The following is a 26,964-nucleotide window of genomic DNA, read 5'->3' as shown; positions in this document are numbered from 1 at the left end:
GTCTGTTTAGTGTCACTTTCACCAAATTCTAACTATGATTCTCAGAGATGGGACAGGCTGCCGACGGGTGAAGTACATGATTGGCAAAGATATCTGCTTGTAAATATACTGCATCTACCACAGAGCACTCCATCCATGGTTGGTCGTCATTTCTATTCAGTCCTCATCGTGGCGCACAACATTAGAGGAACGAAAGCAACTTTTCTTTTGGTATTGCACGTCCGTATGAGTTCACAAGACAACTTCGATCACATAATTGCGCAGAACTATGGTCAGTACTGTTCTTTTGTGATTGAGAGAAGATGTTGATTTAGTTCAGTTCGATTCTTAAGCAGAATAAGATTCGAGGCAGTCGATATTCATGAACATGACACTTTAACGACCACTTCTCCATTCTGTACATGCTGTTGGTCGACTTTTCAGAAACACGAAGTTTTTGAGAGAGCGTGTTTATGGATTTCTCCCGAGAGGAGAACACTGGCAGTAGGCTCCATTCTTACGAAATAGTCATGTTGATACCGTGCTGTCTTCGTAAACTTTGATAGAAGTTTACAGACGATACGTTTACGACAGGGACATTTGATTAACGAATTAAGAACATCTATTTGATAATATATTAAATACTTTTTGGAGGAAGTGGGAAGCGCCTTTTCGCCCTGCCTTGTTTTCCCAAGACGTCAGAACGGATTCTTATCTCCTCCCCGCGCTACGGAGTTGGACTTGTATCTGTTGTTTGACCAAATTGTTTTAGGATAGCATGGCAATGGTAGTAAACCAGTGGCAAGAGAACATTTCGGCGGATCCCGGGTCCCAGCTACAGATTTGCAGTCAGGAGCCTGGCGGGACACCGGGAACCCCCTCTGGTTCCACCCCGGGGAACGATGCACTTTCCGGGGACAAGATCCCCAACGTGGACTGCATGGTGTGCGGGGATAAGTCCAGTGGCAAGCATTACGGCCAATTCACCTGCGAGGGCTGTAAAAGCTTCTTCAAGCGTTCGGTGCGACGGAACCTCAGTTACACATGTCGGGGGAACCGGGACTGTCCCATCGACCAACATCATCGAAACCAGTGCCAGTACTGCCGACTGAAGAAGTGCCTCAAAGTCGGTATGCGAAGAGAAGGTAAAACAGGATTTTAGATTCGTTGAAGACTGTAGCCTTTATGTAAATGTAATGTAAACTAATAAAATGTTCAAATTGGTTTTGGCGGACGTTTGGTGTCACGAATATCGGTGCGTAAAGTTGAAAGCATATCACGTTAGCGCATTAACGATAGATATCCGTGTCTTATATATTTCCTGCTTCTATCAGTCATAGTTCTCCTAAAAGGCATCTGTAGTCTGCTGTAACGCAATGCTTGTTGTTTCAGATCGTCTACCCTTGTATCTCCTATTCAATCCATGGTATGCAATTATTTTTCTCCCCTCGGAAGAGGGCTCCCTTTGTCTCCCCATTAATTCTGGTGTTTGCTCCCCGACACCCTATTCGTTTACAAGAGGGCCCGCTACATGTATTGTATTGTGCATGTTTAAGAACTTGTCAATTAGTGCGAAAGATGAACAGTGGCGAACGTGTTCGCAAAGCACTGCGTTTTACTTTTAATCAGTCAACTAGGACCTTGCTGCGTCATGTTCAATCAGACGAGCTGTGTAAATTACAACACGCGAACCAGACACTCGAAATCCTCACAAAAGCTTTGCACATGCGTGTCTCCATGCTGGACGTCGTACTCTGTGTTTTATGCGTTATCCACCAACAATACATTTCTATAAACATAAATACATGCATCGCTGTGCAGTGTTGCCTACTCTGGAGTCAACCTTGTTAGCTTATTGGAATAGATTTTATCGAAAATGATAAACTATAATTATTGATAAACTTGGCCACGCAAGCTGTTGTGGACACTCCAAAAGGTTCCTATGATATGACCATAAACAGTGCAAATAATGACACAAACTGTAGTCAACAGAAGACGCGCGCTCTGTGCATGAAGCACGCTGTTCCAGTGTGTGAGTGTATCTAGCAGGCAGGCCTATTACAAACGAGGTCTTGAATACAGTAGCCTCTGTCATAATGAACTATACAATGCATTTTAGGTGGTAATACCCGTTCCATCGCCTAAAATTATCCTCCAATGGATCTCGTTAGTGTGCTAGTGTGTACGCTGTACATAGTTCATGTAAAGCACTGCAGGGTAAATTGTCGGCCATGGCCCTTTCTGATTGAATGAACCCGAGGAAGTATCCTGACGCACCGCAGTCTGTTGACCTTTCATCTACATAAACACACTCAATATGTTATCAGACCATTATTTGGCTACATTATATATTAACTACTGTTTTTCTATGTTACTATTATATGATCTAGATTATTATTCAGCATAAACACGATTTTAAAAAATCTAAATTCTTTCAAGTGTTGATTAAATTGGTACAGGTCAATCACACGCAAAACAGACTCATCCTCATCGTGAATTATAGGCCTAGAGACGTGTCTTCGTAAGTGTCAGTGCATTTGAGGACAATTTTAAAATATTGCACTTCTTTAAAATATTAAAAGTGTTGATTTTAAATTGAAGATGACGACGTGGTGAATGCAGGCCTTGTTATGTTATGCAGACGTGTGTTGTACTACAACCAAGTGTTAACAATGCTTTTAAACGGCAACCTGTGTCAGGTAGTAAATACTAATATATTTAATTGTTTTCTTTAGACCTACCAATCATTTTCAAACACCAAAAGAAAAACAAATGAACTTTTTAGTCAGATTATAATAACCAAAATATTAGAGGCATTATGTGGTGTGAAATAGTCTACATATGGCAATAGGGCCTAAGATAATGTCCTGCTAACCATTTGCCCTGAAATGTTCAGAGGTAGACTAATGGTGGGGAAATTAATACTAGAAGCACCAATTGCACACGTTTAAATTCAGCATTGCAATCACATAAAAAACGTACTGGTAGCAGCGAGAAAGCAGTAAGACTACACCCCCAAAGCTTCTTTTCGTCTTCCTCAGAGGTCATACATAAGTCATGTTTCTTCTACATAATGCACCTGGGTCGGCTGATGAGAGAAGGCTTTTGGGCTTTCTGAGTTATAATACCTGTGAATTTTGGAACATTTTGGAAATACACAAATGTACATTCCTGCCCAAAATATGGATTTGAAATCATCTCAAATTCATTGTTGAAACTATCAATAATTAACTTTGTAATAGTTATTCAAAAACAAGTGTTTGCTCTTGGGTTAAAGCAGAGGACTGTCACGTCTTTAAAAGTCATCAGAAATATCTTCTTTCATTTTCCCAAATATAAAGAAAGCACTACAAGTTATTGCCTACTTGTGTTATGCAAGCCATGCACAAAAGAATCATCTAAATATCACGCTATTCTCAACACTATTCTCGGTAACCAGTGGGAAGGCAGACGTCCCAAAAATATTTACCAAGAAAAAAGATATACTGAACAAAAATATAAAGTTTTGGTCCCATGTTTCATGAGCTGAAATAAAAGATCCCAGAAATTTTCCACACGCACAAAAAGCTTATTTCTCAAACAAAATGGCACAAATTTGTTTACATCCCTGTTAATGAGCAAATCCTCCTTTGCCAAGATAATCCATCCACCTGACAGGTTTGACATATCAAGAAGCTGATTAAACAGCATGACACAGGTGCACCTTGTGTAGGGGACAATAACAGGCCACTCTAAAATGTGCAGTTTTGTCACACAAACATTTTAGCCAGGTAGCCCAGGACAACAATACAAAAAAGCATGTACTGTATGACAGAGTGATAGACTGTTTTGTCAACTTGAAAGAGAGGAGGATGGCATTGGCCTTTCTCTACAAGTAGGCTGAATCAACATGTTTTTTCTACTTGCACACATGTGCACACACACACACACAGAATTGGAACCATGGACAGCCACATCATATTTAGCTTATGATGATTGGACTGAATTGCTTTTTGTATCTTTTAGTTGTCACTGTATTAGACTAAGCAGAGGTGATTGATGATGTAGAAATGTTGAAGTTGAAATGGTGCTGGAATAGTGGAAGTAGCTCCTGTTTTCTTTGCGACTTGCGATAACTCTCCGGGGTTCTAAATCAATAGTTGTTTAGTAGTCCAAGAATGTCAGAAACATTAACTTGCTTGACCATGCTGTAGGGCATGTAACTGTTTGTTACATGCAAAATGAATGGGGACTTCACTGGACAGATTATAGGTTATATAGCAAACAACGCAATTATCACAACACATAGGTTGTAATATGGCTTTTTTTCTGGCTTCCCCGGTGATTTTACACACGCCCTTCTACTGTTGGTAACATTGTTAAAAGTAATGTATTGATGGTGGAGGAGGCATCTACCAGTGAAAATAAACAAATAGAGCAGAATATCAGCAACAAAGCATATAAAAACAAACCTGACAGGTTATGTTTGTGGTTACGTGGGCCTTTCTTGTTGACCAAGTCGGTGCCCCACATCTCCCCTCCCTCTCCAAAAATGCACCACTCCCTAGTGGCGAAATTCTGTTAAACATGGCAACTTTTTAGTAAGGTACAAAAAGTGAGCGAGTAATTGATCCAATCCATGCAGTAACTGGCACCAAAATATACCACACACACATCTGCATTATTTAAGACAAGTTTCACATTCGCTGGTGTTGTACGTGGCTAATTCTGGAGCGTTATTTGGACAGTCCAGCTGATCTTTAGGGTGACACTTAGTATGTAACTTGACTGAGAGGTCACTCTATTTCAGCCCACATACATATCTAATATCTTGTGTTAAAGGTTGATTTATACTAAATAGTCATGTAAAAGGTCATATTTACCTCTTTGCTGCTCTACCTGTTTGGCACCTCTGGCATCTTTACTCTACATGTTTCTCAATGACATTCCTGCTTAGAGTAGAACACTGGTTTAAGGGATGAGGAGGGAGTGAGGAAGAGAGAGACAGTGAACCTGTGCATCTGGCTGACATTTCCTTGGGCTAGTTGGGAGTGAAGTGCATATCATGTTCTGCTGTCGGAATGTTCCGTATGTGCTCCTCTGACCTTAGTGAGACCAAAAAAGACCAATATAGACTGTGATGTTTGTCAAATTCACAGGTTCGAAGAACACACTGTATACTTGACACATAGGCAATTTTACATTCACAACTAACAGCCTTCTCATGCATACAATACATTCCCTACCAGCTACCACACATAGTGACATGGTCACAGATACGAACTCACATGGTGACATGCACCCAGATATTGGCATGGGCAGGCACACTATCCATTAGAGTACACACTCTAGATCAGAAGTCTCCAACCTTTTCTAGCACGGGAGCTACTTTTAAAAAATTAAACGTGTCGTGAGCTACTCATTTTTTTCTAGCTATGTTTTCTGTCAATATACCTGGTAAAATAATGGTTAATAAACAAGGGGGGGTCCTATAGAATTTTTCTTCCAAATTCTATTTTATATTTTCCTGACTGATTTTATATTTTCAGTTTTTTTCACTCTCAAAATTGCAATTATTCATAGAGAAACAACAAAATTGGATGTTCTGTTTCCATGTGAAAGCTTAAATCAAATGAGAATACCCATTTTTTAAAGTTTGGAATAAAACTAACTAATTCCTTTTTTTTGTGTAATTCCCCTTTAGTTGTGCATCTGTCCCTTTAATTGCACATCTAACAAGTGAGGATCGTGCCGTCGAATGTGCTGGTCCAGTGATGGTTCTGTACTGCAAATGCTCATTTATTGGCAAAGTTTTCAAATAATAGATACAAATTATATACTTACTCATGATATACTTCTGCCAGGTATGCCTACTTTGCAGTTATCATTTAATTGAGAAGGATTGTCTGAAGGTGGCGCCGAAGAACATGGCTGACGTTTTCCATTCTCAAAACCAATTGTGCAATTTTGTAATTTTTTGGCGTTTTATGTAACTTATGTTTTTACTTATTGTGAACATAATGTTGCTGCTACTGTCTCTTATGACAGAAAATATCTTCTGGACATCAGAAAAGCGATTACTCACCGCGGACTGAAAGAAACATTTGACTTTAACGAGTCCGACAAGAAGGATATCCTGATTTCACTGGAACAGGCCCAGACCCGCGTCTTTTGCGTGAAGAAAAGACGTCGGAAAAGGGGACAATATAGAGCTGGCAGGATTTTCCATGCACCGGCACAACAGAGACGCTACCTCTGGTAAGACGAGGGGTGGGGGTGTGTGTCTTTTTGTCAATAACAGCTGGTGTGCGATGTCTAATATTAAAAAAGTCCCGAGGTATTGCTCGCCTGAGGTAAAGTACCTTACAATAAGCTGTTGACAACACTATCTACCAAGAAAGTTATCATCTGTATTTTTTTGTAGCCATCTATTTACCACCTCAAAGCGAAGCTGGCACAAAGACCGCTCTCAACCAACTCTATAAGGCCATAAGAAAATGCTCACCCAGAAGCAGCGCTCCTAGTGGCCGTGGACTTTAAATGCAGGCAAACTTAAATAATTTTAACCAAATTTTTACCAGCATGTCACGTGCAACCAGTGGGGGAAAAAAATCCTAGACCACCCGTTTTTCCTAAAAAAAATAACGATGGTCATTATGGCCAAACAGTTCTATTTTTGTTTCATCAGAACAGAGGACATTTCTCCAAAAAGTACCATCTTTGTCCCCATGTGCAGTTGTAAAACGTAGTCTGGCTTTTTTATGGCGGTTTTGGAGCAGTGGCTTCTTTCTTGCTGAGTGGCCTTTCAGGTTATGTCGATATAGGACTCGTTTTACTGTGGATATAGATACTTTTATACCAGTTTCCTCCAGCATCTTTACAAGGTCCTTTGCTGTTGTTCTGGGATTGATTTGCACTTTTCTCACCAAAGTACGTTAATCTCTAGGAGACGCGTCTCCTTTCTGAGCGGTATGATGGCTGCGTGGTCCCAGGGTGTTTATACTTGTGTACTATTGTTTGTACAGATGAACGTGATACCTTCAAGCGTTTAGAAATTGAGGTTTTGGCTGATTTCTTTTGATTTTCCCATGATGTCAAGCAAAGAGGCACTTTGAAGGTAGGCCTTGAAATACATCCACAGGTACACTTCCAATTGACTCAAATTATGTCAATTAGCCTATCAGAAGCTTCTAAAGCCATGACATCATCTTCTTGAATCTTCCAAGCTGTTTAAAGGCACAGTCAACTTAGTGTATGTAAACTTCTGACCCAATGGAATTGTGATACTGTGAATTGTAAGTGAATTAATCTGTCTGTAAACAATTGTTGGGACACAAAGTAGATGTCCTAACCGACTTGCCCAAACTATAGTTTGTTAACAAGAAATGTGTGGAGTGGTTGAAAAAGTTTTAATGGAGTTTTAATGACTCCAACCTAAGTGTATGTAAACTTCCGACTTCAACTGTTGCCCAACCAGAAGCCATGTATTACAAGCATGTAATGTAGCAGGGCTGGAAAACTATTACGGACTACAAAGGGAAACTCAGATGCAAGTTGCCCAGTGACGCGAGCCTACCAGATGAGCTAAATGCCTTTTATGCTCGCTTCGAGGCAAGCAACACTGAAGCATGCACGAGAGCACCAGCTGTTCTGGATGAATGTGAATAACTCTGCCGGTAGCCAATGTGAACAAAACCTTTAAACAGGTCAATATTCACAAAGCCACTGGGCCAGACGGATTACCAGGACCTGTACTCAAAGCATGCACGGACTAACTAACAAGTGTCTTCAATGACATTTTCAACCTCTCCCTGACCAAGTCTGTAATACCTACATGTTTCAAGCAGACCACCATAGTCCCTGTGCCCAAGGAAGCGAAGATAACCTGCCTAAATGATTACCGCCCGAGGCACTCACGTTGGTTGCCATGAAGTGCTTTGAAAGGCCGGTCATGGCTCACATCAACAGCATCCTCCCGGACACCGTAGACCCACTCCAATTCGCATACCACCCCAACAGATCCACAGATGACCCAATCTCAATCGCACTCCACACCGCCCTTTCTCACCTGGACAAAAGGAACACCTGTGTGAGAATGCTGTTCATCAACTACAGCTCAGCATTCAACACCATAGTGCCCACGAAGCTCATCACTAAGCTAAGGACTCTGGGACTAAACACCTCCCTCGGCAACTGGATCCTGGACTTCCTGACGGGCCTCCCCAGGTGGTAAGAGTAGTTAACAACACGTCTGGCACGCTGATCCTTAACACTATGGCCCCTTAGGGGTGTGTACTTAGTCCCCTCCTGTATTCCCTTTTCACCCACGACTGCTTGGCCAAACACAACTCCAACACTATCATTAAGTTTGCTGACTACACAACAGTGGTAGGCCTGATCACAGACAATGATGAGACGGCCTATAGGGAGGAGGTCAGAGAACTGGCAGTGTGGTGCCAGGACAACAACCTCTCCCTCAATGTGAGCAAGACAAAGTAGCTGATTGTGGACTACAGGAAAAGGCGGGCCGAACAGGCCCCCATTAACTTTGACGGGGCTGTAGTGGAGTGGGTCGAGATTTTCAAGTTCCTTGGTGTCCACATCACCAACGAACTATCATGGTCTAAACATACCAAGACAGTCGTGAAGAGGGCACGACAAAACCTTTTTCCCCCTCAGGAGACTGAAAAGATTTGGCATGGGCCCCCAGATCCTCAAAAGGTTCTACAGCTGCACCATCGAGAGCATCCTGACCAGTTGCATCACCTCCTGTTATGGCAACGGCTCGGCATCTGACCGTATGGCACTACAGAGGGTAGTGCGAACAGCCCAGTACATCAGTCGGGCCAAGCTTCCTGCCATCCAGGACCTATATAATAGGCGGTGTCAGAGAAAAGCCCATAAAATTGTCAGAGACTCCAGTCACCCAAGTTATAGACTGTTTTCTCTGCTACCGCACGGCAAGCGATACCGGAGCGCCAAGTCTAGGGCCAAAAGGCTCCTTAACAGCTTCTACCCCCGAGCCATTAGACTGCTGAACAAGTCATTAAAATCTCCACTGGACAATTTACATTGACGTCTCCCTCCCACTTGTACACTGCTGCTACTCGCTGTTTGTCTGTTACCTATGCATAGTCACTTCGACCCCACCTACATGTACAGATTACCTCAACTAGCCTGTACCCCCGCACACTGACTCGGTACCGTTGCCCCTGTATATAGCCTCGTTATTGTTATTTTTATTGTGTTACTTTTTATTATTACTTTTTATTTTAGCCTTCTTGGTAAATATATACTTCTTCTTGAATTGCACTGTTGGTTAAGGGCTTGTAAGTAAGCATTTCACGGTAAAGTCTACACTCGTTGTATTCTTGCGCATGTGGCAAATAACGTTTGATTTGATTTGATTGGGGGAAAGTATTTCTGTCAACCCACAAGACGGTTATCACATCAGCTGGCTACACGACAAAACGCACGCACCACACAGACAGACAGGAGCAATATTGCTGGACATTAATTGGCAGATAGTGTTAGGTTTGGCTTTTTAAGCCAATAGTGACTAACTAGGGGTGTGATAATGTCAATAAATAGTAGCTGGGAGCTTGTGGTGTCTGATACTTCTGAGATTTGTTTATGACAGTTTGCCGTGGAACACGTGAAAATTGCATGTACTTTCAGAATTGTTTGGCGATTTACTCAAAGATGGGCTGCGAGCTACTTGTAGCTCGCTATCGACCTGCTGGAGACCCCTGCTGTAGATTGTTCATAGTAAGTACATAGTTACGACTGTTCATAGACAGAACATTCAAAGACAGATTATCTCAATTGTGACTCCTAGTGTGTGTCCCACAATGGTAAATAACACAGGGAAGGTCCTGAATATTGATATTCAGTTACTCATACATAGGATTGCTACAGTTGGTGAACCTTGGTTCACACCAACCAAACACAGAGACAGATATACTGTAGGTCAACGGGAACCAGAAACTAAACATTAATAATGGACATGTTCAAGGTCCAAATGTGAGGTTGACTCTATTGAGTAAGTACCACGGCTCGCTAACTGACTGCCTTTATTGACTAACCCATACACATTGTCCAGTTTGTATGAGCAGGCAATCAAAAACCGAAACTAGTTTGCCCCCTAAACTCTGGCCCGCCAAAACATTTCCCTATTACAATACTGTCATAGTTTATTGACATGTTAGAATAGGTCTCTTTACGTAAAGCTAATAGGCTTATTCACTCCCCCCAGTCCAAGCTGGCTGTGAGGTTCCAGCACCATGGCTTCCATATTGACAGAGGCCTTGCCATTATTCACTGCCAGAAAGCAGCCTCCATTGAAGTGATAGGCCACGAAGAGACCATTGAGCTGAGGCACTAGTCGTTTCCCATTCTGATATCCCCACGGCTAGCATTGAATATTTTAGAGGAGGGGGGGATGTGAGTGGAGGAATAGAGCTCACTCTGCAGAGATGGGCTTCCTTTGACACCTCAAGGTGAATAGACTCCAGTTCACAATACATTGCTTGTCATATTGTTATATTTCTTTGTTGAGTCTCTAATTTTCTCTCTTGTCTGTACAATAGCCAGGTTAGCCTATTGTTACGATATGAAAGGCTAGCTTTTACATTGTCTAGCATTATCCATGTCCATTGTTACATTTTGAAGTATTGTGACTTTACACCAATTTCCTTGATAAACAGCCATTGAGTTTTAACTCAACGTAATGAAAATGATTGAGTCGCTTGTATAGCAGAGCTTTTTTGTGTGATCGAACAGATAGAAAACCAGACCACTCCTTCGTGCAGGGTGCATTTCTGTTATGAATTCACATCTGCTTCATCAAAGCTGCGCCAACGTGACTGGGTGGATATTAAAGGGGCTACGTTTGCAGCTAACGCGTCTGAGCGTCCTCACTGGGAGCTCTCTCCATCCCCGTCTGTCTGAATCTCTCTTTTTCCCTGTCTCTTTACCCGTTGCCTCTCCCTTTCCATACAATGTCATACTTCACTCTGTTTCCCTCCCTCTTCCTCGATCCCATTGTCTCTTTCAAGGGTTCCCAAGCTTTTTTTACTATGGCACCCTTTCCAGCATTGAGGAATATCCCGTGCCCCACGCGCACACGCCACGTCTATTTCTATGGGCACAAGCACTGTTCATGACACAAACTGTTCACAGCCCTCTTGTTGGTGGAGAGAATTTTGTATGTTGAAAGCTTATTTGGGGGCGGCAGGGTAGCCTAGTGGTTAGAGCGTTGGACTAGTATCCGGAAGTTTGCAAGTTCATACCCCTGAGCTGACATGGTACAAATCTGTCGTTCTGCCCCTGAACAGGCAGTTAACCCACTGTTCCTAGGCTGTCATTGAAAATGAAAATAAGAATTTGTTCTTAACTGACTTGCCTAGTTAAAGGTAAAATAAAAAAAATCCTGCAATTCTACACATTTTGTCATGTCTAATGTGTATTCATGTGATATTTATAGGTCTCTAAGGTCTGCAATGACTAACATGTCAAGAGGAACTGATGATGCACTACCCAATTTCCAAATTGCACCTTGTGCATTCTACTATTACAACTTTCAAGAGTATGTTTAAAGCCGGACTGAGTTCCTTCATTTATTTATTTTTGTGGAGGGGACCCCACGTCCTACCTTTCCGATCCCTCGGGGGTGCGCCCCACAGTTTGGGAACCATTTCTCAATTCTCTCCTCTTACACTCACCTTCATCTTCTTTCTCAACCTCTTTTTTTCTCTCCTTTCTTCTCACCCTTTCTTCCTCTCTTTCTCTCCACATCTTTCTCACAGCCTTGCCCCACTTTCCTCTGTGTATTTGTATTTGACTACGGGTAAATGGTTTGACGTTTTGCCCGGGGGTTGGTTCTTCACTGTTACCCTTGCGTGCAGAGTGAGAGCAGTGAACCCAGAGTTCAGAGTTTAACCCAAACTAAAGGAATCTGTGAGAAGCACAGGAATAACACATGAATGTCACACACTCATCAGACACTCCTCTCTGAGCGGGCTTACACAATACACACTGCTTTACTGTAAATTAAACAAAAAAAACTATTGTTGTGTGTATATGTGTTTTGAATGTTACAGTATGTTGTGTTTTTTGTTAGCAGACTTTTAAGGGACTACATGAAAACCATTATACCACTAATCTCAGTTGACAATGAGGCTGTGCCAAATCTGTCATGCTTCTAGTACATAGCCCCTGACTATGACCTTTTACAGTAGCAGATAGTCCTTAATTGTATTTATCTACAATAGTTTGCTCAACTGTCTTGTACTTCTAGCAGTGACTAAAGGCCAAATAAGGACAGCCGTGGTAAGATGAGGCGTGCTTAACTCCACCGCCACACACTCTCTGTGACTCGCTGTGGTGGTGTTTTTTAAAAGTCACAGCTGAAATCGCCCATGTTACCTGTTTCGTGCCCTTTTCTCCCCTCTGCCTTATTTATGTACCATGAGGTTCGATGTATTGCCATGGTCTTTCTGTTTGGGGTTTTAGGCTCTTTAGTTGTTTGGTCCCACTGTTTGCCAGTCTTTCCAACCACACTAGGCCACCACCGACCAATTAGAAATCGATTATGGCAGGCATTCAAATCTGTCCCTGCATCCTCTCTCTCTCTCTCTCTCTCTCTCTCTCTCTCTCTCTCTCTCTCTCATCCAATGCCAGTCACTGTCTTTCTCCCTCTCCCTTTTACCCTGTCTATGCCCTTCTCTCCCTGTCTCATTCATTTCCCTTGCTCATTCACATAGAGATGCTTTTGATGCGTCATTTCGACTCATGCATTCACACACAACCTCCTCAAAGAGGCCTTTCAGAAGACAAGTGGAAGTGGTGGATTTGGCGTCTGGTGGATTATGGCATTAATCATTATGATGTATTGATACATCTTTTTTTAATTCAGATAGTTATAACATACTAACCTCTAATGAAGGACAACAGTGCTCTAGAAAAAAGTTCAGGTTTGAGTACGACCAGGAGTTTTTTTTTGTGAGTGACATGGTATGGCCCATTGTTCAATGCTGTCTCTGTACGCTATGTTGTTGTTTGCAAAATGAGACAACATTCTTTCCCTGGGACAGAAGTTGCTTGAGTTCAAAGGAGACCAATATTTTTTGGTCACAAACTCAAACGTTTTTCTAATCAGTCAACAGTCTTGAAATTCTATGGACGAATCTATTGACTTACTATGTTCTTAAGTGATTTGACCTGTCCTCTTTGATACACTGTAGTGTATTCAATTTTCACAGCTATTGTGTCGAAGGACAGGTGATGCTGAGTTTCAAAGTATTTTCCAAACCCTAGCCCTCCTTCTCTCGCTCTCTCTCTCTCTCTCTCGCCCCTCTCTCCTACACTCTTTTCTCTTGCTCCTCTCTCTGTTAACCTTTTCTATCACTCATTCTGTCACTACCTCTGCCTTCCCTCATCACCTCTCTTTCCCCTTCCCTTCCCTTCCCTTCCTTCCCTTCCCTTCCCTTCCCTTCCCTTCCCTTCCCTTCCCTTCCCTTCCCTTCCCTTCCCTTCCCTTCCCTTCCCTTCCCTTCCCTTCCCTTCCCTTCCCTTCCCTTCCCTCTCCCTCGTTCTGTAACTGTAGATGGAGTTATTAGTCAGACAGCGGGGATGACTGAACAGGTGTTTTCCAAATGGGCTTTGAGCCGCCACATCATAGTTCGGCGGGGGTGGGGATGTGTGCTTAGCCTCTGCGTGCCCTCTTCCTCTTCGGCTGAGCCATTTGGCAATGGGGGAGGGGGGGGGGCAGAGGTGTGAAGAACTGTAGTGTCTTTACTGGCTGCTGGTTGCCATTACTCACTGATGCACGGCACCGGTGTCTGCCGGTCAGGAGACAGAGTGCCGACACATTTAGAGCCGCAGAAATTACCCCCCGTTTCTCCACACTTTGCGCCCCCCACCTCCAACCTCCGCCCTCCTTCCTCCTCTCCCCAGGCACCCGCCATGACATGTCTTTTAGCTGCTAGCCCCAGTGTGATTTGGCCCTATATATTCCCATTGAGAAAGAGCAGACTCGTCTGAGTGCCTCTAGATGGTGCTTTATGACACGGTGGTAATTGCAGCCTACTAAATCAAGCCGGTTAGTGCTAGATGCAGTAATGACGACGTGATGACAGAGAAGCTTCAGGTCCTAAATGTTACTGTAACTGTGCCAGCCTGGATTGAAATAAAATCTCATAGGGTGCAGCCACATGAATGAACGAAAGGTGCAGTAGTCTAACCAAGTTAGCTCCTACTATACCTGCAACACGCCAAACAATTAGCTTCTAGCACTTGTGTATTCGCTTATGAAATGTCAAAAGAGGGCATATGTATTTTGCTCATAAAATTCAAATGCCATATCTCCATATTCTCTTAACCCTTTCTTTCTTTCTCTCCCTCAGCTGTCCAGAGAGGCCGCATGTCCAACTCCCAGTCTAGCCCGGGTCAGTACCTGACCAATGGCAGCGACCCTTACAATGGGCAGCCCTACCTATCAGGATTCATCTCTCTGCTGTTGCGCGCCGAGCCCTACCCCACATCCCGCTACGGGTCCCAGTGCATGCAGGGAAACAATTTGATGGGCATTGAGAACATCTGCGAGCTGGCCGCACGGCTGCTCTTCAGCGCTGTGGAGTGGGCCAAGAACATCCCCTTCTTCCCTGACCTTCAGCTCATGGACCAGGTGAGGAGGACCACCCTGATTCCTGACTAGAAACTATGCCTGACTAAATATTTTTTTATGCCTGACTATAATCTTTTGTTATGCCTGACTAGAAAATAGAAATTATGAATGCTTATAGAGATGTGGTGTGGTCACTTTATTTGGGTAGTCCCTTATGGATGAGCTGTAGATGCTCAACACAGATATTGCCCTGAACAAATAGTTCTGTCTGCATTTGGTATGTCATGTAAAGGTTCAATTGTGGGTTCAGCAGCCTTTAAGTTGGAGCATATCACTAACACTTGCCATACTCAATCATCTGCATAAGGAAGATAAACACTGTTATCCCTGTTTCCCAGAACCACCCTCGGTCTACTCTGAACTAACCAATTCTACCATCATTCCTCCCGTGCCCTAGGTGGCGCTCCTGCGCATGTCATGGAGTGAGCTGTTTGTGCTGAACGCGGCCCAGTGCTCCATGCCGCTGCACGTGGCGCCCCTGCTGGCGGCGGCTGGCCTGCACGCATCGCCCATGTCTGCGGAGCGAGTGGTGGCATTCATGGACCACATCCGGGTGTTCCAGGAGCAGGTGGAGAAACTGAAGGTTCTGCAGGTGGACACAGCTGAGTACTCCTGCCTCAAATCCATCGTGCTCTTCACTTCCGGTGAGTGGCGTTGACTTTAGTGGTTTCTGTTTCTATATGTCTTTGTTTATGTCTATCTGTACGATAGTTTGTGTCGTATTTTGTGCGGAACTACACATATAGCTAATAGTGGTCACTCCAGATAAGTTAGTAGACGTATAGAGTCTGCAATACAGCATGTGGTTAACAACCAAGTGGTTAACAATGCCTTTGTAAACAATGTATCAATAATGTATGGATACCATACAAATATTATCATGGATAGACTACTTATGAGATAAAGAAGTGTAGATATTGGTGAAATAGCAATATAAAAACAATAGTTTGCTTATTGCTTTGATACACCACTTTTGCCACTGTATGAGGCACAGTAGAAAGTTATGGTTATTCTACGCCACCCAGAATGCTGTCAGATCTGGGATTGAGATGTGTTTAGGATTCATTGTTTATGACCCAGGGGGTATGAGTGTGAGAGAACCCAACTCTGAGGTCTTGCTTTTTGTTTCCTGTCGATCGCCCTTTTCCTTGTCTCCATCACACAGCTTGTCAGAATAACTATGCCCACAGTCTTCCATTTGGATGGCTGAAGAAATCCTTCGCTCTCCTCATTTATTTCATCACCCTCCTCTCCTTCACGCTTCCATCTATTATTGAAACCAGTCAGGCAGCCCTTCCCCTTTCCTCCTCTCCAAACCCCAGCCCTCTCACCCCTGCCCCCACCACTGTGCTTGAATTATTCATGGTGGGTTGCAGCGACAAGAGGGATTCGCCACAGCCCAGGCCCTGACCTACATAACCCCTGTAGCCCTGAGCATCCATGTGATCCGTCCCACAACTCCAGCCAACACACATGCACGTACACACAATGAGATAGACAGACCAGTCGTTGACCAGCCCCCCCCCCATTGAGACCTGCCTGCATGAGCTAACAAGGACAGACAAACTCTCAATACCCCTTCTCACCTCCGCCCACAGACATTCCACCCTATATCCCAGTTCCATCACCCCGAATCAAAGAGCGGCCATCTTACCACCGCCACCATCTTCATCCCCAGAGTGTGGCTGTGTGTGCTCAGGGAGCCAGACAAAGGGAAGTGGTGCCTGTAAAGGATGCCTGCGGAGGTGTCGGAGTTGCATGCGAGGGTTCAGTCACACAGACAGCCCTTGCTTTCTCAGCCACTGATGCCTCACACAGACAGCCCTTGCTTTCTCAGCCACTGATGCCTCACACAGACCCTAAAATGGCAGATAGCTAAAAGAACTACACACCTGCCCTCAAAGTGGGAAATGTGTCAGAATATGCAGTTATACTCCCCCTGGGGGGGCCCTATGTGACAAAAATATGAGGCATATTAATCTTTTGTTATGCGGAACTGAAGCTCAGCAGGACCAAGATTGCGCAGGGGGGCGATTAAAGGGTACTGTGACAAAGGGACTAGCGTGCTGGGTGGTGGGTAAAATATCCCGTCCCAGTGCTTCTGCTACACACTAGAGTAAAGCACTTGGGAGAAAATTACCCTCACTGTTCGATGCAGCCTTTAAACAAGGTTCATACTGGGGACAGAAACACGGGCACAGTAGTACTGAATGTGCAGTACGGTACCGTGCAGTACAGCACAGCACCGTGCAGTACACTAAATGGGACTTTGTTTTGAGTTCACCCACCTCTGACCCCATAACCACTGAGCTCGAAGGGTGTGAAAAGTATCACACACAGTCAACACACTCTCTGTGTGGTGTGAGACTCACACCAGGGACAGGTGCTAGGGGAGATGTGAGACTCACACCAGGGACCGGTGCTAGGGAAGGTGTGAGACTCACACCAGGGACCGCTGCTAGGGGAGGTGTGAAACTCACACCAGGGACTGGTGCTAGGGAAGGTGTGAGACTCACACCAGGGACCGCTGCTAGGGGAGGTGTGAGACTCACACCAGGGACCGGTGCTAGGGGAGGTGTGAGACTCACACCAGGGACTGGTGCTAGGGAAGGTGTGAGACTCACACCAGGGACTGGTGCTAGGGAAGGTGTGAGACTCACACCAGGGACTGGTGCTAGGGAAGGTGTGAGACTCACACCAGGGACCGCTGCTAGGGGAGGTGTGAGACTCACACCAGGGACCGGTGCTAGGGGAGGTGTGAGAGCATGGACAAAACCTCGACCCACAACTGAAAGAAAATTGAATTGTATTCCACTACATTGAATGACATATTTACATAGGGATACTGACATTTCAGCTCTAATGTATGTACGTAGCTGGACACAATTTCACATTGCAATTCAGTGTTAGGTCAACTTATCAAAACCATAATGAACCAGAAACTCATCAACGCCTAATCTTCTCCTCCCCTTCTCAGATGCCATGGGCCTGTCGGATGTGGCCCACGTGGAGAGCATCCAGGAGAAGTCCCAGTGTGCCCTGGAGGAGTATGTGAGGAACCAGTACCCCAGCCAGCCCAACCGCTTCGGCCGCCTGCTTCTGCGGCTGCCCTCCCTCCGCATCGTCTCCTCGCCCGTCATCGAGCAACTCTTCTTCGTGCGCCTGGTGGGCAAGACGCCCATCGAGACGCTGCTGCGCGACATGCTCCTCTCTGGCTCCAGCTACAACTGGCCCTACATGCCCGTGCAGCGCGACCGCCCCATCTCCCTCCACTACAACGAGAACGGGCCCTGAGGAAGACGAGTTGCTGCGTATTCAGCTCTTCATCCAGCCTTCATCGACCATCCCTCAATCCCTCTGTTTATCTCCTCCATCCATCCCCTGGAAGACCACCACCGTTCCAGCAAAAAGCAGACCGACCACCTGACTATCTCACCACACCCCTCCTCCATTCACCAATCCAGCCATTCACACGCCTCTTCTCCAGCGGACCACAGCCAATAGAGAGACTTGGTGGCTGCCATGGCCCCTCCTACTTCGCCAACGCCACGTTTGTGAGGTGGCACTAGACGGGCCGGCTGGCAGAAGGGTTTTTGCGCCGTTCTCCTGCAGCTCTGTAGGACTCACGCTGTTAAAGGCAATTTTGTCAGTCTTGGACTCGAAGCGGTTTCGGCTACTGGCGACGCAGTCATTCTATTGTTGGCACTGTGCTTGCATCTAAAGGAGACGTGTCCAAGAATCTCCACTGTCTGGCGATTTAGAGCAAGGCCTTTGCCGATAGAACTGCTTGACCGAGAGAGCCAGGCCAAAGGTTCTTCATCAACCAATTCTTTTTTAATAAACCAGAAGCCATTAAAAAATGAATGCCAAATTTCCTTGGAATTTTCAGAAGACATTTATTGTGCGTGTGTGTGTGTATTAGCACTGTTTATAATGAGAGAAATTCATGATTGTGTCCATATGTATGTCATTGACTCATAGACATACACGTTAAGGGGTATGTTGAGACTAGCTCAGGTTCAGGATGGGGAGACAGGACAGACAGGACAGGACAGACATGCCACTAGGAAACAGAGAATCACGCCTCACCCAGGGCAAAACACCTATCAACAGCCTGTATCAAAGTGGAACATGGATATTAATTGTTTGGATTGTCTTTGTGGTAGTGGTGACAAAAATACCTTTTGTTTTGTCTATAATTTGATGTCAGAGGGTGTGGGAAGTTGCAAATAAAAAATTAAAAAATAGGCACTTGCAATGTGAAACTATCCAGAACCCACACTCGACCTACTCCCATCATAAACACAGCACTGGTAGATTCTTCCTCAGCTGCCATTTTAAGGTCAAAACTACAGGGCCACTAACTGGTAATGGTCAGTGCACTTCTGCCACTGTTTCAAAGAGGAATATCATACAAGTATCCCTTCATAACATCTACATAATGCTGTCATAGAAATGCATAACACATGCCAGTTAATGCCAGTTAGTTTCATGTCACAATCACATTTGATGTTTTTGTGAAAAATGTAAATTGTTATGGAGCCTGGATCAATACGCATTTGAAAACTCTAGTTGTACTTGCCTTAGAACAAGATTTTGTCACTGAGCATTTATTTTATGACTGTGCCATAATCTGAAGTTACCTGTTATGACAGGCAATATGTCCTCCACATGTCATTGTCATGTAGGGTAGAGACCACCTCAATTCAATTGTCATTCAAGCAGCATACTAGGACATTGTATCACTAACCTCCAAACCTCCATTAAAGTTACAATGGTCATCTACTGTGATGTAGCATAGATATTATTATGTGTTTGAGTTACCATCAATTGATGACGGGCTGTAAGGCAACACTGATTGTTGGACGACCAGTCTGTTTTTTAACGTGGCACTGTGGTATCAGCAACAATTATTGGGATTTGAAAGCCATTGGGACCTTGGAGAGCAGGACTGTCTGTTGATGAATTAGTTCACAGAATATTTCTATAAGAGTATGTTTTTTTCTCTCTATTTTTGTTTGGAAATTATGGATCCATTAATTGAAATAAACATATGTTGTTCACAGTTATTTCTCCGTCTTTTGTTGCTATGATCTCAACCACTTGTAAGACCTATGTGAACCAGCTAACATCCTACTCTATGAATGTATTGCCCAATGCTGTTAAAACATGACTTACAGATGTCATAACCAGTCATAACCATGACTAACATTTTAGATGTTTAAGTAGACTATCAAAAGTATATTAACTTCAAACACCATGGCATATTCTGTCATTATGACTACAACATAATACAACTAAATTATATTTTTTACCAAAGAACAGGCTGAAATCAGGTGATTACACAAAGTCGATATGAATTCAAGTGGCCATTTTAGACCAAGCTTATGACAGATGGCTCAAGTCATATGGGTAATTCCATGTAGTGCAGTCCATTGGCCATGAGTAGTAGTCACTCAGTGTGGACAGTGTGTTTATCTCGAGTTGTTTGGATATGATGGGGTACAGAGGCATGAAACAAATCAATAGTCTTAACCAATCAGTGAGAAACAAAGTGGGGGACTCCCCAACTCTCACGGCAGGGTGCAGCCCAAATGTTGATACTCCCCTGCTGTTCGTGTGAGAGATAGAGTGTAAACACACACTCTGACCTCTCACTTAATGATGTATGTGTGTGTTTGAGTCAGGGAGAAAAATAGAGAGAAAAAGAGAGAGAGAATCAAGAGAAAGTGCACACATGGTCTTTGACCCTTCAGTTCAAGGTGGTGTGTGTGTGTGTGTGTGTGTGTGTGTGTGTGTGTGTGTGTGTGTGTGTGTGTGTGTGGCTTGGTGGGTGGGTACTGTATGTGTAAACAACATCTGTGGTCCTTCACTCGGAGTGGCAGCTCTGTGTCAGCTTGATAAAGGTAAGAGAGAAGAGCTCACAGGTCCTCTGCCTCCCTAAAGACATGCTTTATATTCAGTCATTCTCCCCCCGCCCTCTCCTCCCATCACACACCACTACCCCACACTGTAACCTTGTGCCCTTTACACCCCACCCCACCTCCCTCCCACCAACTACCTTACAGCCTTCTCCCTCCACAGTCCCCTACCCTTCATAGCCTTGTTCTGTTCCCCTCCCCTCTCCCCCTATCCCAGAATGGTGCGTGTGGTGAGTAGGAGAGTGACTTATGCCTTCATTTCAGAGCTGTCACTCCTGGCCAAACACCATGACCCCTCAACCCCCATTTTGGAAGCACACTTTTTTTTCCCTCCCTTGGTATGAATATAAAAAACACATGTGGCCCAAAGGTGTGTGTGTGTGTGTGTGTGTGCGTGCGTGCGTGCGTGCGTGCGTGCGTGCGTGCGTGCGTGCGTGCGTGTGCGTGTGTGTACACTGCTGGGGGGTAAGGGTAAATCAAACCCTGGCATGGCTGCTTTGAATGGCTTGAAAATCATTACTCTTGCCTTCCGTTTTGCACACCTGCCTTTTCGCAGAGAACATTTCCACCTACACATACCATCAAAACATGACTACATAGACATTTGAATCAGTAGGTGGAGTCAAACATCAAATTCGAGGTTGTATAGTACTTCCCCATGTGTGAACATAGAAGTATTTCATTGAATAAACCAATATTGGAACAGCATTGCAAAAGACCTGCATGCACCTAAGCAATCTGGAGGTTAGGCCTCACCAATCAAGGCTCAAGTCAGAGGTTGGGATGATAAATACAATAACCCTGCCGATACGTCACTCGTAGCCTGACAGTAATTGTTCCAGGTCCCATCGCCTCCTAAAACACACAGGTACCTCTGGAGATGACACACACAGGCACCAGTCACATGCATTTAACCCAGACAACTCCTCAATCAATCTGTATTGACAAACACTTCACATTTTGCAAAAGGTTCCGCAGATGAGTAATGCATGTGAGGAAAATCTGTGAAACAGGGCTGGGGGGTTGGGGGGTTTGTATTCCAATTCATCCTGTGTAATTTATATTTCGGGGGAGGGGGATGGGGGAGGGATATGGGGGCTTGTGCTTGATAAACAGGCCAGAGGTTTTTAAACGTGAACGTCAGCCATTACAAGGACGGCCAAGCTGTCTGTCTCCGGGGGATACGGCAGCCCAGGCCGCCATCGGAAAAGATCGATAGGCGAGACATCAGATTGAATTGAGGTCACTCTTTGTCCCCTAAGAGGTCCCACTTACTAGCTCGCACGCAAAAGCTAGATGGGTTGAAGGGGGGGAGAGAGGGATGGAGGGAGGGGGATGGAGGGAGGGATGGAGGGGGTTGGAGAGGGGGAGATTTTAGCTGGACAGCTGTATTGGCGACCCATGTCAGAGATACAGTGGGGCAAAAAAGTATTTAGTCAGCCACCAATTGTGCAAGTTCTCCCACTTAAAAAGATGAGAGAGGCCTGTAATTTTCATCATAGGTACACTTCAGCTATGACAGACAAAATGAGAAGAAAAAAATCCAGAAAATCATATTGTAGGATTTTTAATAAATTTATTTGCAAATTATGGTGGAAAATAAGTATTTGGTCACCTACAAACAAGCAAGATTACTGGCTCTCACAGACCTGTAACTTCTTCTTTAAGAGGCTCCTCTGTCCTCCACTCGTTACCTGTATTAATGGCACCTGTTTGAACTTGTTATCAGTATAAAAGACACCTGTCCACAACCTCAAACAGTCACACTCCAAACTCCACTATGGCCAAGACCAAAGAGCTGTCAAAGGACACCAGAAACAAAATTGTAGACCTGCACCAGGCTGGGAAGACTGAATCTGCAATAGGTAAGCAGCTTGGTTTGAAGAAATCAACTGTGGGAAAATGGAAGACATACAAGACCACTGATAATCTCCCTCGATCTTGGGCTCCACGCAAGATCTCACCCCGTGGGGTGAAAATGATCACAAGAACAGTGAGAAAAAATCCCAGAACCACACAGGGGGACCTAGTGAATGACCTGTAGAGAGCTGGGACCAAAGTAACAAAGCCTACCATCAGTAACACACTCCGCAACCAGGGACTCAAATCCTGCAGTGCCAGACGTGTCCCCCTGCTTAAGCCAGTACATGTCCAGGCCCATCTGAAGTTTGCTAGAGAGCATTTGGATGATCCAGAAGAAGATTGGGAGAATGTCATATGGTCAGATGAAATCAAAATAGAATTTTCTGGTAAAAACTCAACTCGTCGTGTTTGGAGGACAAAGAATGCTGAGTTGCATCCAAAGAACACCATACCTACTGTGAAGCATGGGGGTGGAAACATCATGCTTTGGGGCTGTTTTTCTGCAAAGGGACCAGGACGACTGATCCGTGTAAAGGAAAGAATGAATGGGGCCATGTATTGTGAGATTTTGAGTGAAAACCTCCTTCCATCAGCAAGGGCATTGAAGATGAAACGTGGCTGGGTCTTTCAGCATGACAATGATCCCAAACACACCGCCCGGGCAACGAAGGAGTGGCTTCGTAAGAAGCATTTCAAGGTCCTGGAGTGGCCTAGCCAGTCTCCAGATATGAACCCCATAGAAAATCTTTGGAGGGAGTTGAAAGTCTGTGTTGCCCAGCAACAGCCCCAAAACATGCTCTAGAGGAGATCTGCATGGAGGAATGGGCCAAAATACCAGCAACAGTGTGTGAAAACCTTGTGAAGACAGAAAACGTTTGACCACTGTCATTGCCAACAAAGGGTATATAACAAAGTATTGAGATCAACTTTTGTTATTGACCAAATACTTATTTTCCACCATATTTTGCAAATAAATTCATTCAAAATCCTACAATGTGATTTTCTGGATTTTTCTTTCTCATTTTGCCTGTCATAGTTGAAGTGTACCTATGATGAAAATTACAGGCCTCTCTCATCTTTTTAAGTGGGAGAACTTGCACAATTGGTGGCTGACTAAATACTTTTTTGCCCCAATGTATATGGGTTTTGTCAGTAAAATGTTCTTTGGGAGTCTGAGCCAAGACATGGTTTTCATTATTGAAACATTTTGTTCCATATATGGTCGATGCAAATTCAAATGTTTAATGTACACTATTAGTGGATTTGGCTATTTCAGCCACACCCATTGCTGACAGGTGTATAAAATCGAGCACACAGTCATGCGATCTCCATAGACAAACATTGGCAGAAGAATGGCCTTACAGTAGAGCTCAGTGACTTTCAAAGTGGCACCGTCATAGGATGCCACCTTTCCAACAAGTCAGTTTGTCAAATTTCTGCCCAGCTAGAGCTGCCCCGGTCAACTTTAAGTGTTGTTATTGTGAAGTGGAAATGTCTAGGAGCAGCAACATCTCAGGCGTGAAGTGGTAGGCCACACACATTCAGAGAACGGGACCGCCGAGTGCTAAAGCGCGTATCATGTAAAAATCGTCTGACCTCGGTTACAACGCTCATTACCGAGTTCCAAACTGCCACTGGAAGCAATGTCAGCACAAAAACTGTTTGTCGGGAGGTTCATGAAATAGATTCCCATGGCTCAAAAAGTCGCACACAAACCTAAGATCACCATGCGCAATGCCAAGCGTCGGCTGGAGTGGTGTAAAGCTTGCCACCATTTGGCTCTGGAGCAGTGGAAACGCGTTCTCTGTGATGAATTACACTTCACCATCTGGCAGTCCGACGGACTAATCTGTGTTTGGCGGATGCCAGGAGGACACTAACTGCCCGAATGCACAGTGTCAACTGTAAAGTTTGGTGGATGAATAATGGTCTGGGGCTGTTTTTCATGGTTCGGGCTATGCCCCTTAGTTCCAGTGAAGGGAAATCTTAACGCTACTGCATACAATGACAATCTAGACAATTATATGCTTCCAACTTTGTGGCAACAGTTTGGGAAAGGCCCTTTCCTGTTTCAGCATGACAATGCCCTCGTGCACAAAGTGAAGTCCATATAGAAACGGTTTGTCGAGATCAGTTTGTCGTGAACCCCATCGAACACTTTTGGGATGAATTGGAACACCAACTGCGAGGATGGCCTAATTGCCCAACATCAGTGCCCGACCTCACTAATGCTCTTGTGGCTGAATGGAAGTCCCCGCAGCAATGTTCCAACATCTAGTGGAAAGCCTTCCCAGAAGAGAGGGGACCAACTCCATATTAATGCCCATGATTTTGGAATGAGATGTTCAACAAGTAGGTGTACAGTTCTTTTGGACATGTAGTGTATGATAAGCAATTTGTGTTGCCTAGTTAGAAATGTTTGTGCATGATGGAAATAGATGGATTCATAAAGTGCTAGTAGGGACATAAGATTCAGAAGGAGACCCCAAAAATCATGACCAATAATGGCTCTGTCACTAAATTTAACAGTCAAAATGACCAATGCTTCTGGGTTCCTTAATAAGTCTAATAGAATGATTGTGTCAGGCAACAATGTCAAGGTCATTCACATCCGTTTTATTTATACTGGGTTTTCGACAAAGTCAATTTATCACAGAATGCATGACAAAATATCCAGGCCTGGAACGCTTTATAAGTAAGCCCACTTGACACTTGATATGTAAAGCAATGCATCTTCGAAACTTATAATGAATGTGATATGGGAGTCAGTGTGTGTGGCTAAACAGTGGACTGTTTGTGAAGATGTCCCAAAAGCAATACCCCGTATTCCAGAATCAACAAACTCATTTGACATTCCCAGATCCCTTGAAATGGAAAGCTCATTTTTCCATAACAATCATCCCGGCCATGCAGCATCGGAAGGGAATTGGATCTGCGTCAAGGCAACCCTCTCTCCTCAGATCTCATCAAGGGTGTACAGAAGTCACCCCTCTCCCACGGAAATTGCTACGAAATTGCTACGAACAGAGAGAAATTGTCTGCATCATCGAGGTACGGATCCAAAATGGCATTGCCCCTCAGGAGGAGTGTGCATCCACTGTTCCTGCTATAAATCCTTAAAGAGAGCCCAACTCCAATATCTGGCAACAGCATCAATATTAATGTGGGAGAAAGTTCTTCCAAAGCCGGTTTAGCCACAGAACATTAATATTGATGGTGTTGTGCAGCATCCCCGTTGCTCAGTTGGAACTCTAAAATGTTAATGGCAAAAGGGCTGGGGTTATAGGCCAATCTCACTGCTGAATATGGACATGGAGATTGAGGTAGAAAGGGACAACGGTCCATTCCAATCACCAGGTCTTCTCCAACATTTTCACCATCACAATTCAAGATGGCGCCAATAGAGAGGGCAGCTTTGCTTCTAGTCCTTAGGAAACTGTGCAGTATACATTTTTTGATGTATTATTTATTACATTGTTAGCCCAGAAAACCCTTAAGTGATATTACATACAACTGGGGAGAACTATTGGATATCAGAGAGACGTCAACTTACCAGCACTACGACCAGGAATATGACTTTCCCAAAGCGGTTCCTTTGTCTGCACCTCATAGGTCATTTGAACTGATTCCAGAGGCTGACCCAAAACAATGCCGCTGGAGGAGAGGGTGCTGGAACGGTCTTCTAGTGAGGCTTCAGATGTGCACACACCACCCACCGCTCCAGAGTATATTACTCGCTATTGTCCAGTCCCTAGTTAACAAAGTCGACGAAATCTGGGCAAGAGTTGCTTTCCAAGGAGATATCCAGGATTGTAACATACTCTGTTTCACGGAAACATGGTTAGCTGGGGACATGCTGTCGGAGTCCATACAGCCAATAGGATTTTCAGTGCATCGCGCCGACAGGAATAAACATCTCTCCGGAAAGAAGTGCGGGGGTGTATGTTTCATGATTAACGACTCATGGTGTAATTGGAACAACATACAGGAACTCAAGTCCTTTTGTTCACCTGACCTAGAATACCTCACAATCAAATTCTGACCGTATTATCTCCCAAAAGAACTCTCCTCAGTTATCGTCACAGCCGTGTATATCCCTCCGCAAGCAGATACCAAGACGGCCATCAAGGAACTTCACTGGACTTTATGCAAACTGGAAACCATATATCCCGAGGCTGCATTTATTGTAGCTGGGGATTTTAACGAAGCTAATTTGAGAACAAGGCTACCTAAATTCTCTCAGCATATCGATTGTTGTACATGAGCGAGTAACACGCTCGACCATTGCTACTCTAACTTCCGTAATGCATACAAGGCCCTCCCCCACCCTCCTTTTGCCAAATCTGACCATGATTCCATCTTGTTGCTCCCCTGATTTAGGCAGAAACTAAAACAGAAATCGCCCGTGCTTAGGTCTATCCAACGCTGGTCTGACCAATTGGATTCCACACTTCAAGATTGCTTCGATCACGTGGACTGGGATATGTTCCGGGTAGCCTCAGATAATAACATTGACGTATATGCTGACTCGGTGAG

The 26,964-nt window shown here is 44.4% G+C and overlaps 1 protein-coding gene across 4 annotated transcripts; it reads left to right on the top strand.

Annotated features, from left to right (window-relative positions):
* Positions 1 to 45: 45 nt before the first annotated feature.
* LOC115141100 (nuclear receptor subfamily 2 group F member 5) lies at positions 46 to 19,709 on the top strand. 4 transcript variants are annotated; one of them, XM_029679720.2, is made up of 4 exons: positions 46 to 271; positions 14,364 to 14,644; positions 15,042 to 15,288; positions 17,622 to 19,709. In XM_029679720.2, exons 1-4 carry the CDS (start codon positions 136 to 138, stop codon positions 17,936 to 17,938), a joined length of 981 nt encoding a protein of 326 aa, XP_029535580.1. In that variant the 5' UTR covers positions 46 to 135; the 3' UTR covers positions 17,939 to 19,709. The 4 variants fall into 4 exon arrangements, with proteins under 4 accessions (XP_029535580.1, XP_029535577.1, XP_029535578.1 ...); XM_029679717.2 differs by having other exon boundaries at positions 46 to 1,124; XM_029679718.2 differs by lacking the exon at positions 17,622 to 19,709 and adding an exon at positions 16,243 to 17,616 and having other exon boundaries at positions 46 to 1,124.
* Positions 19,710 to 26,964: the final 7,255 nt, after the last annotated feature.

This window comes from Oncorhynchus nerka, linkage group LG14, assembly GCF_034236695.1.
Source record: "Oncorhynchus nerka isolate Pitt River linkage group LG14, Oner_Uvic_2.0, whole genome shotgun sequence".
NCBI lineage: Eukaryota > Metazoa > Chordata > Actinopteri > Salmoniformes > Salmonidae > Oncorhynchus > Oncorhynchus nerka.
Note: the sequence above shows the minus strand (reverse complement) of the source record. Positions and strands in the feature narration are given on the sequence as shown.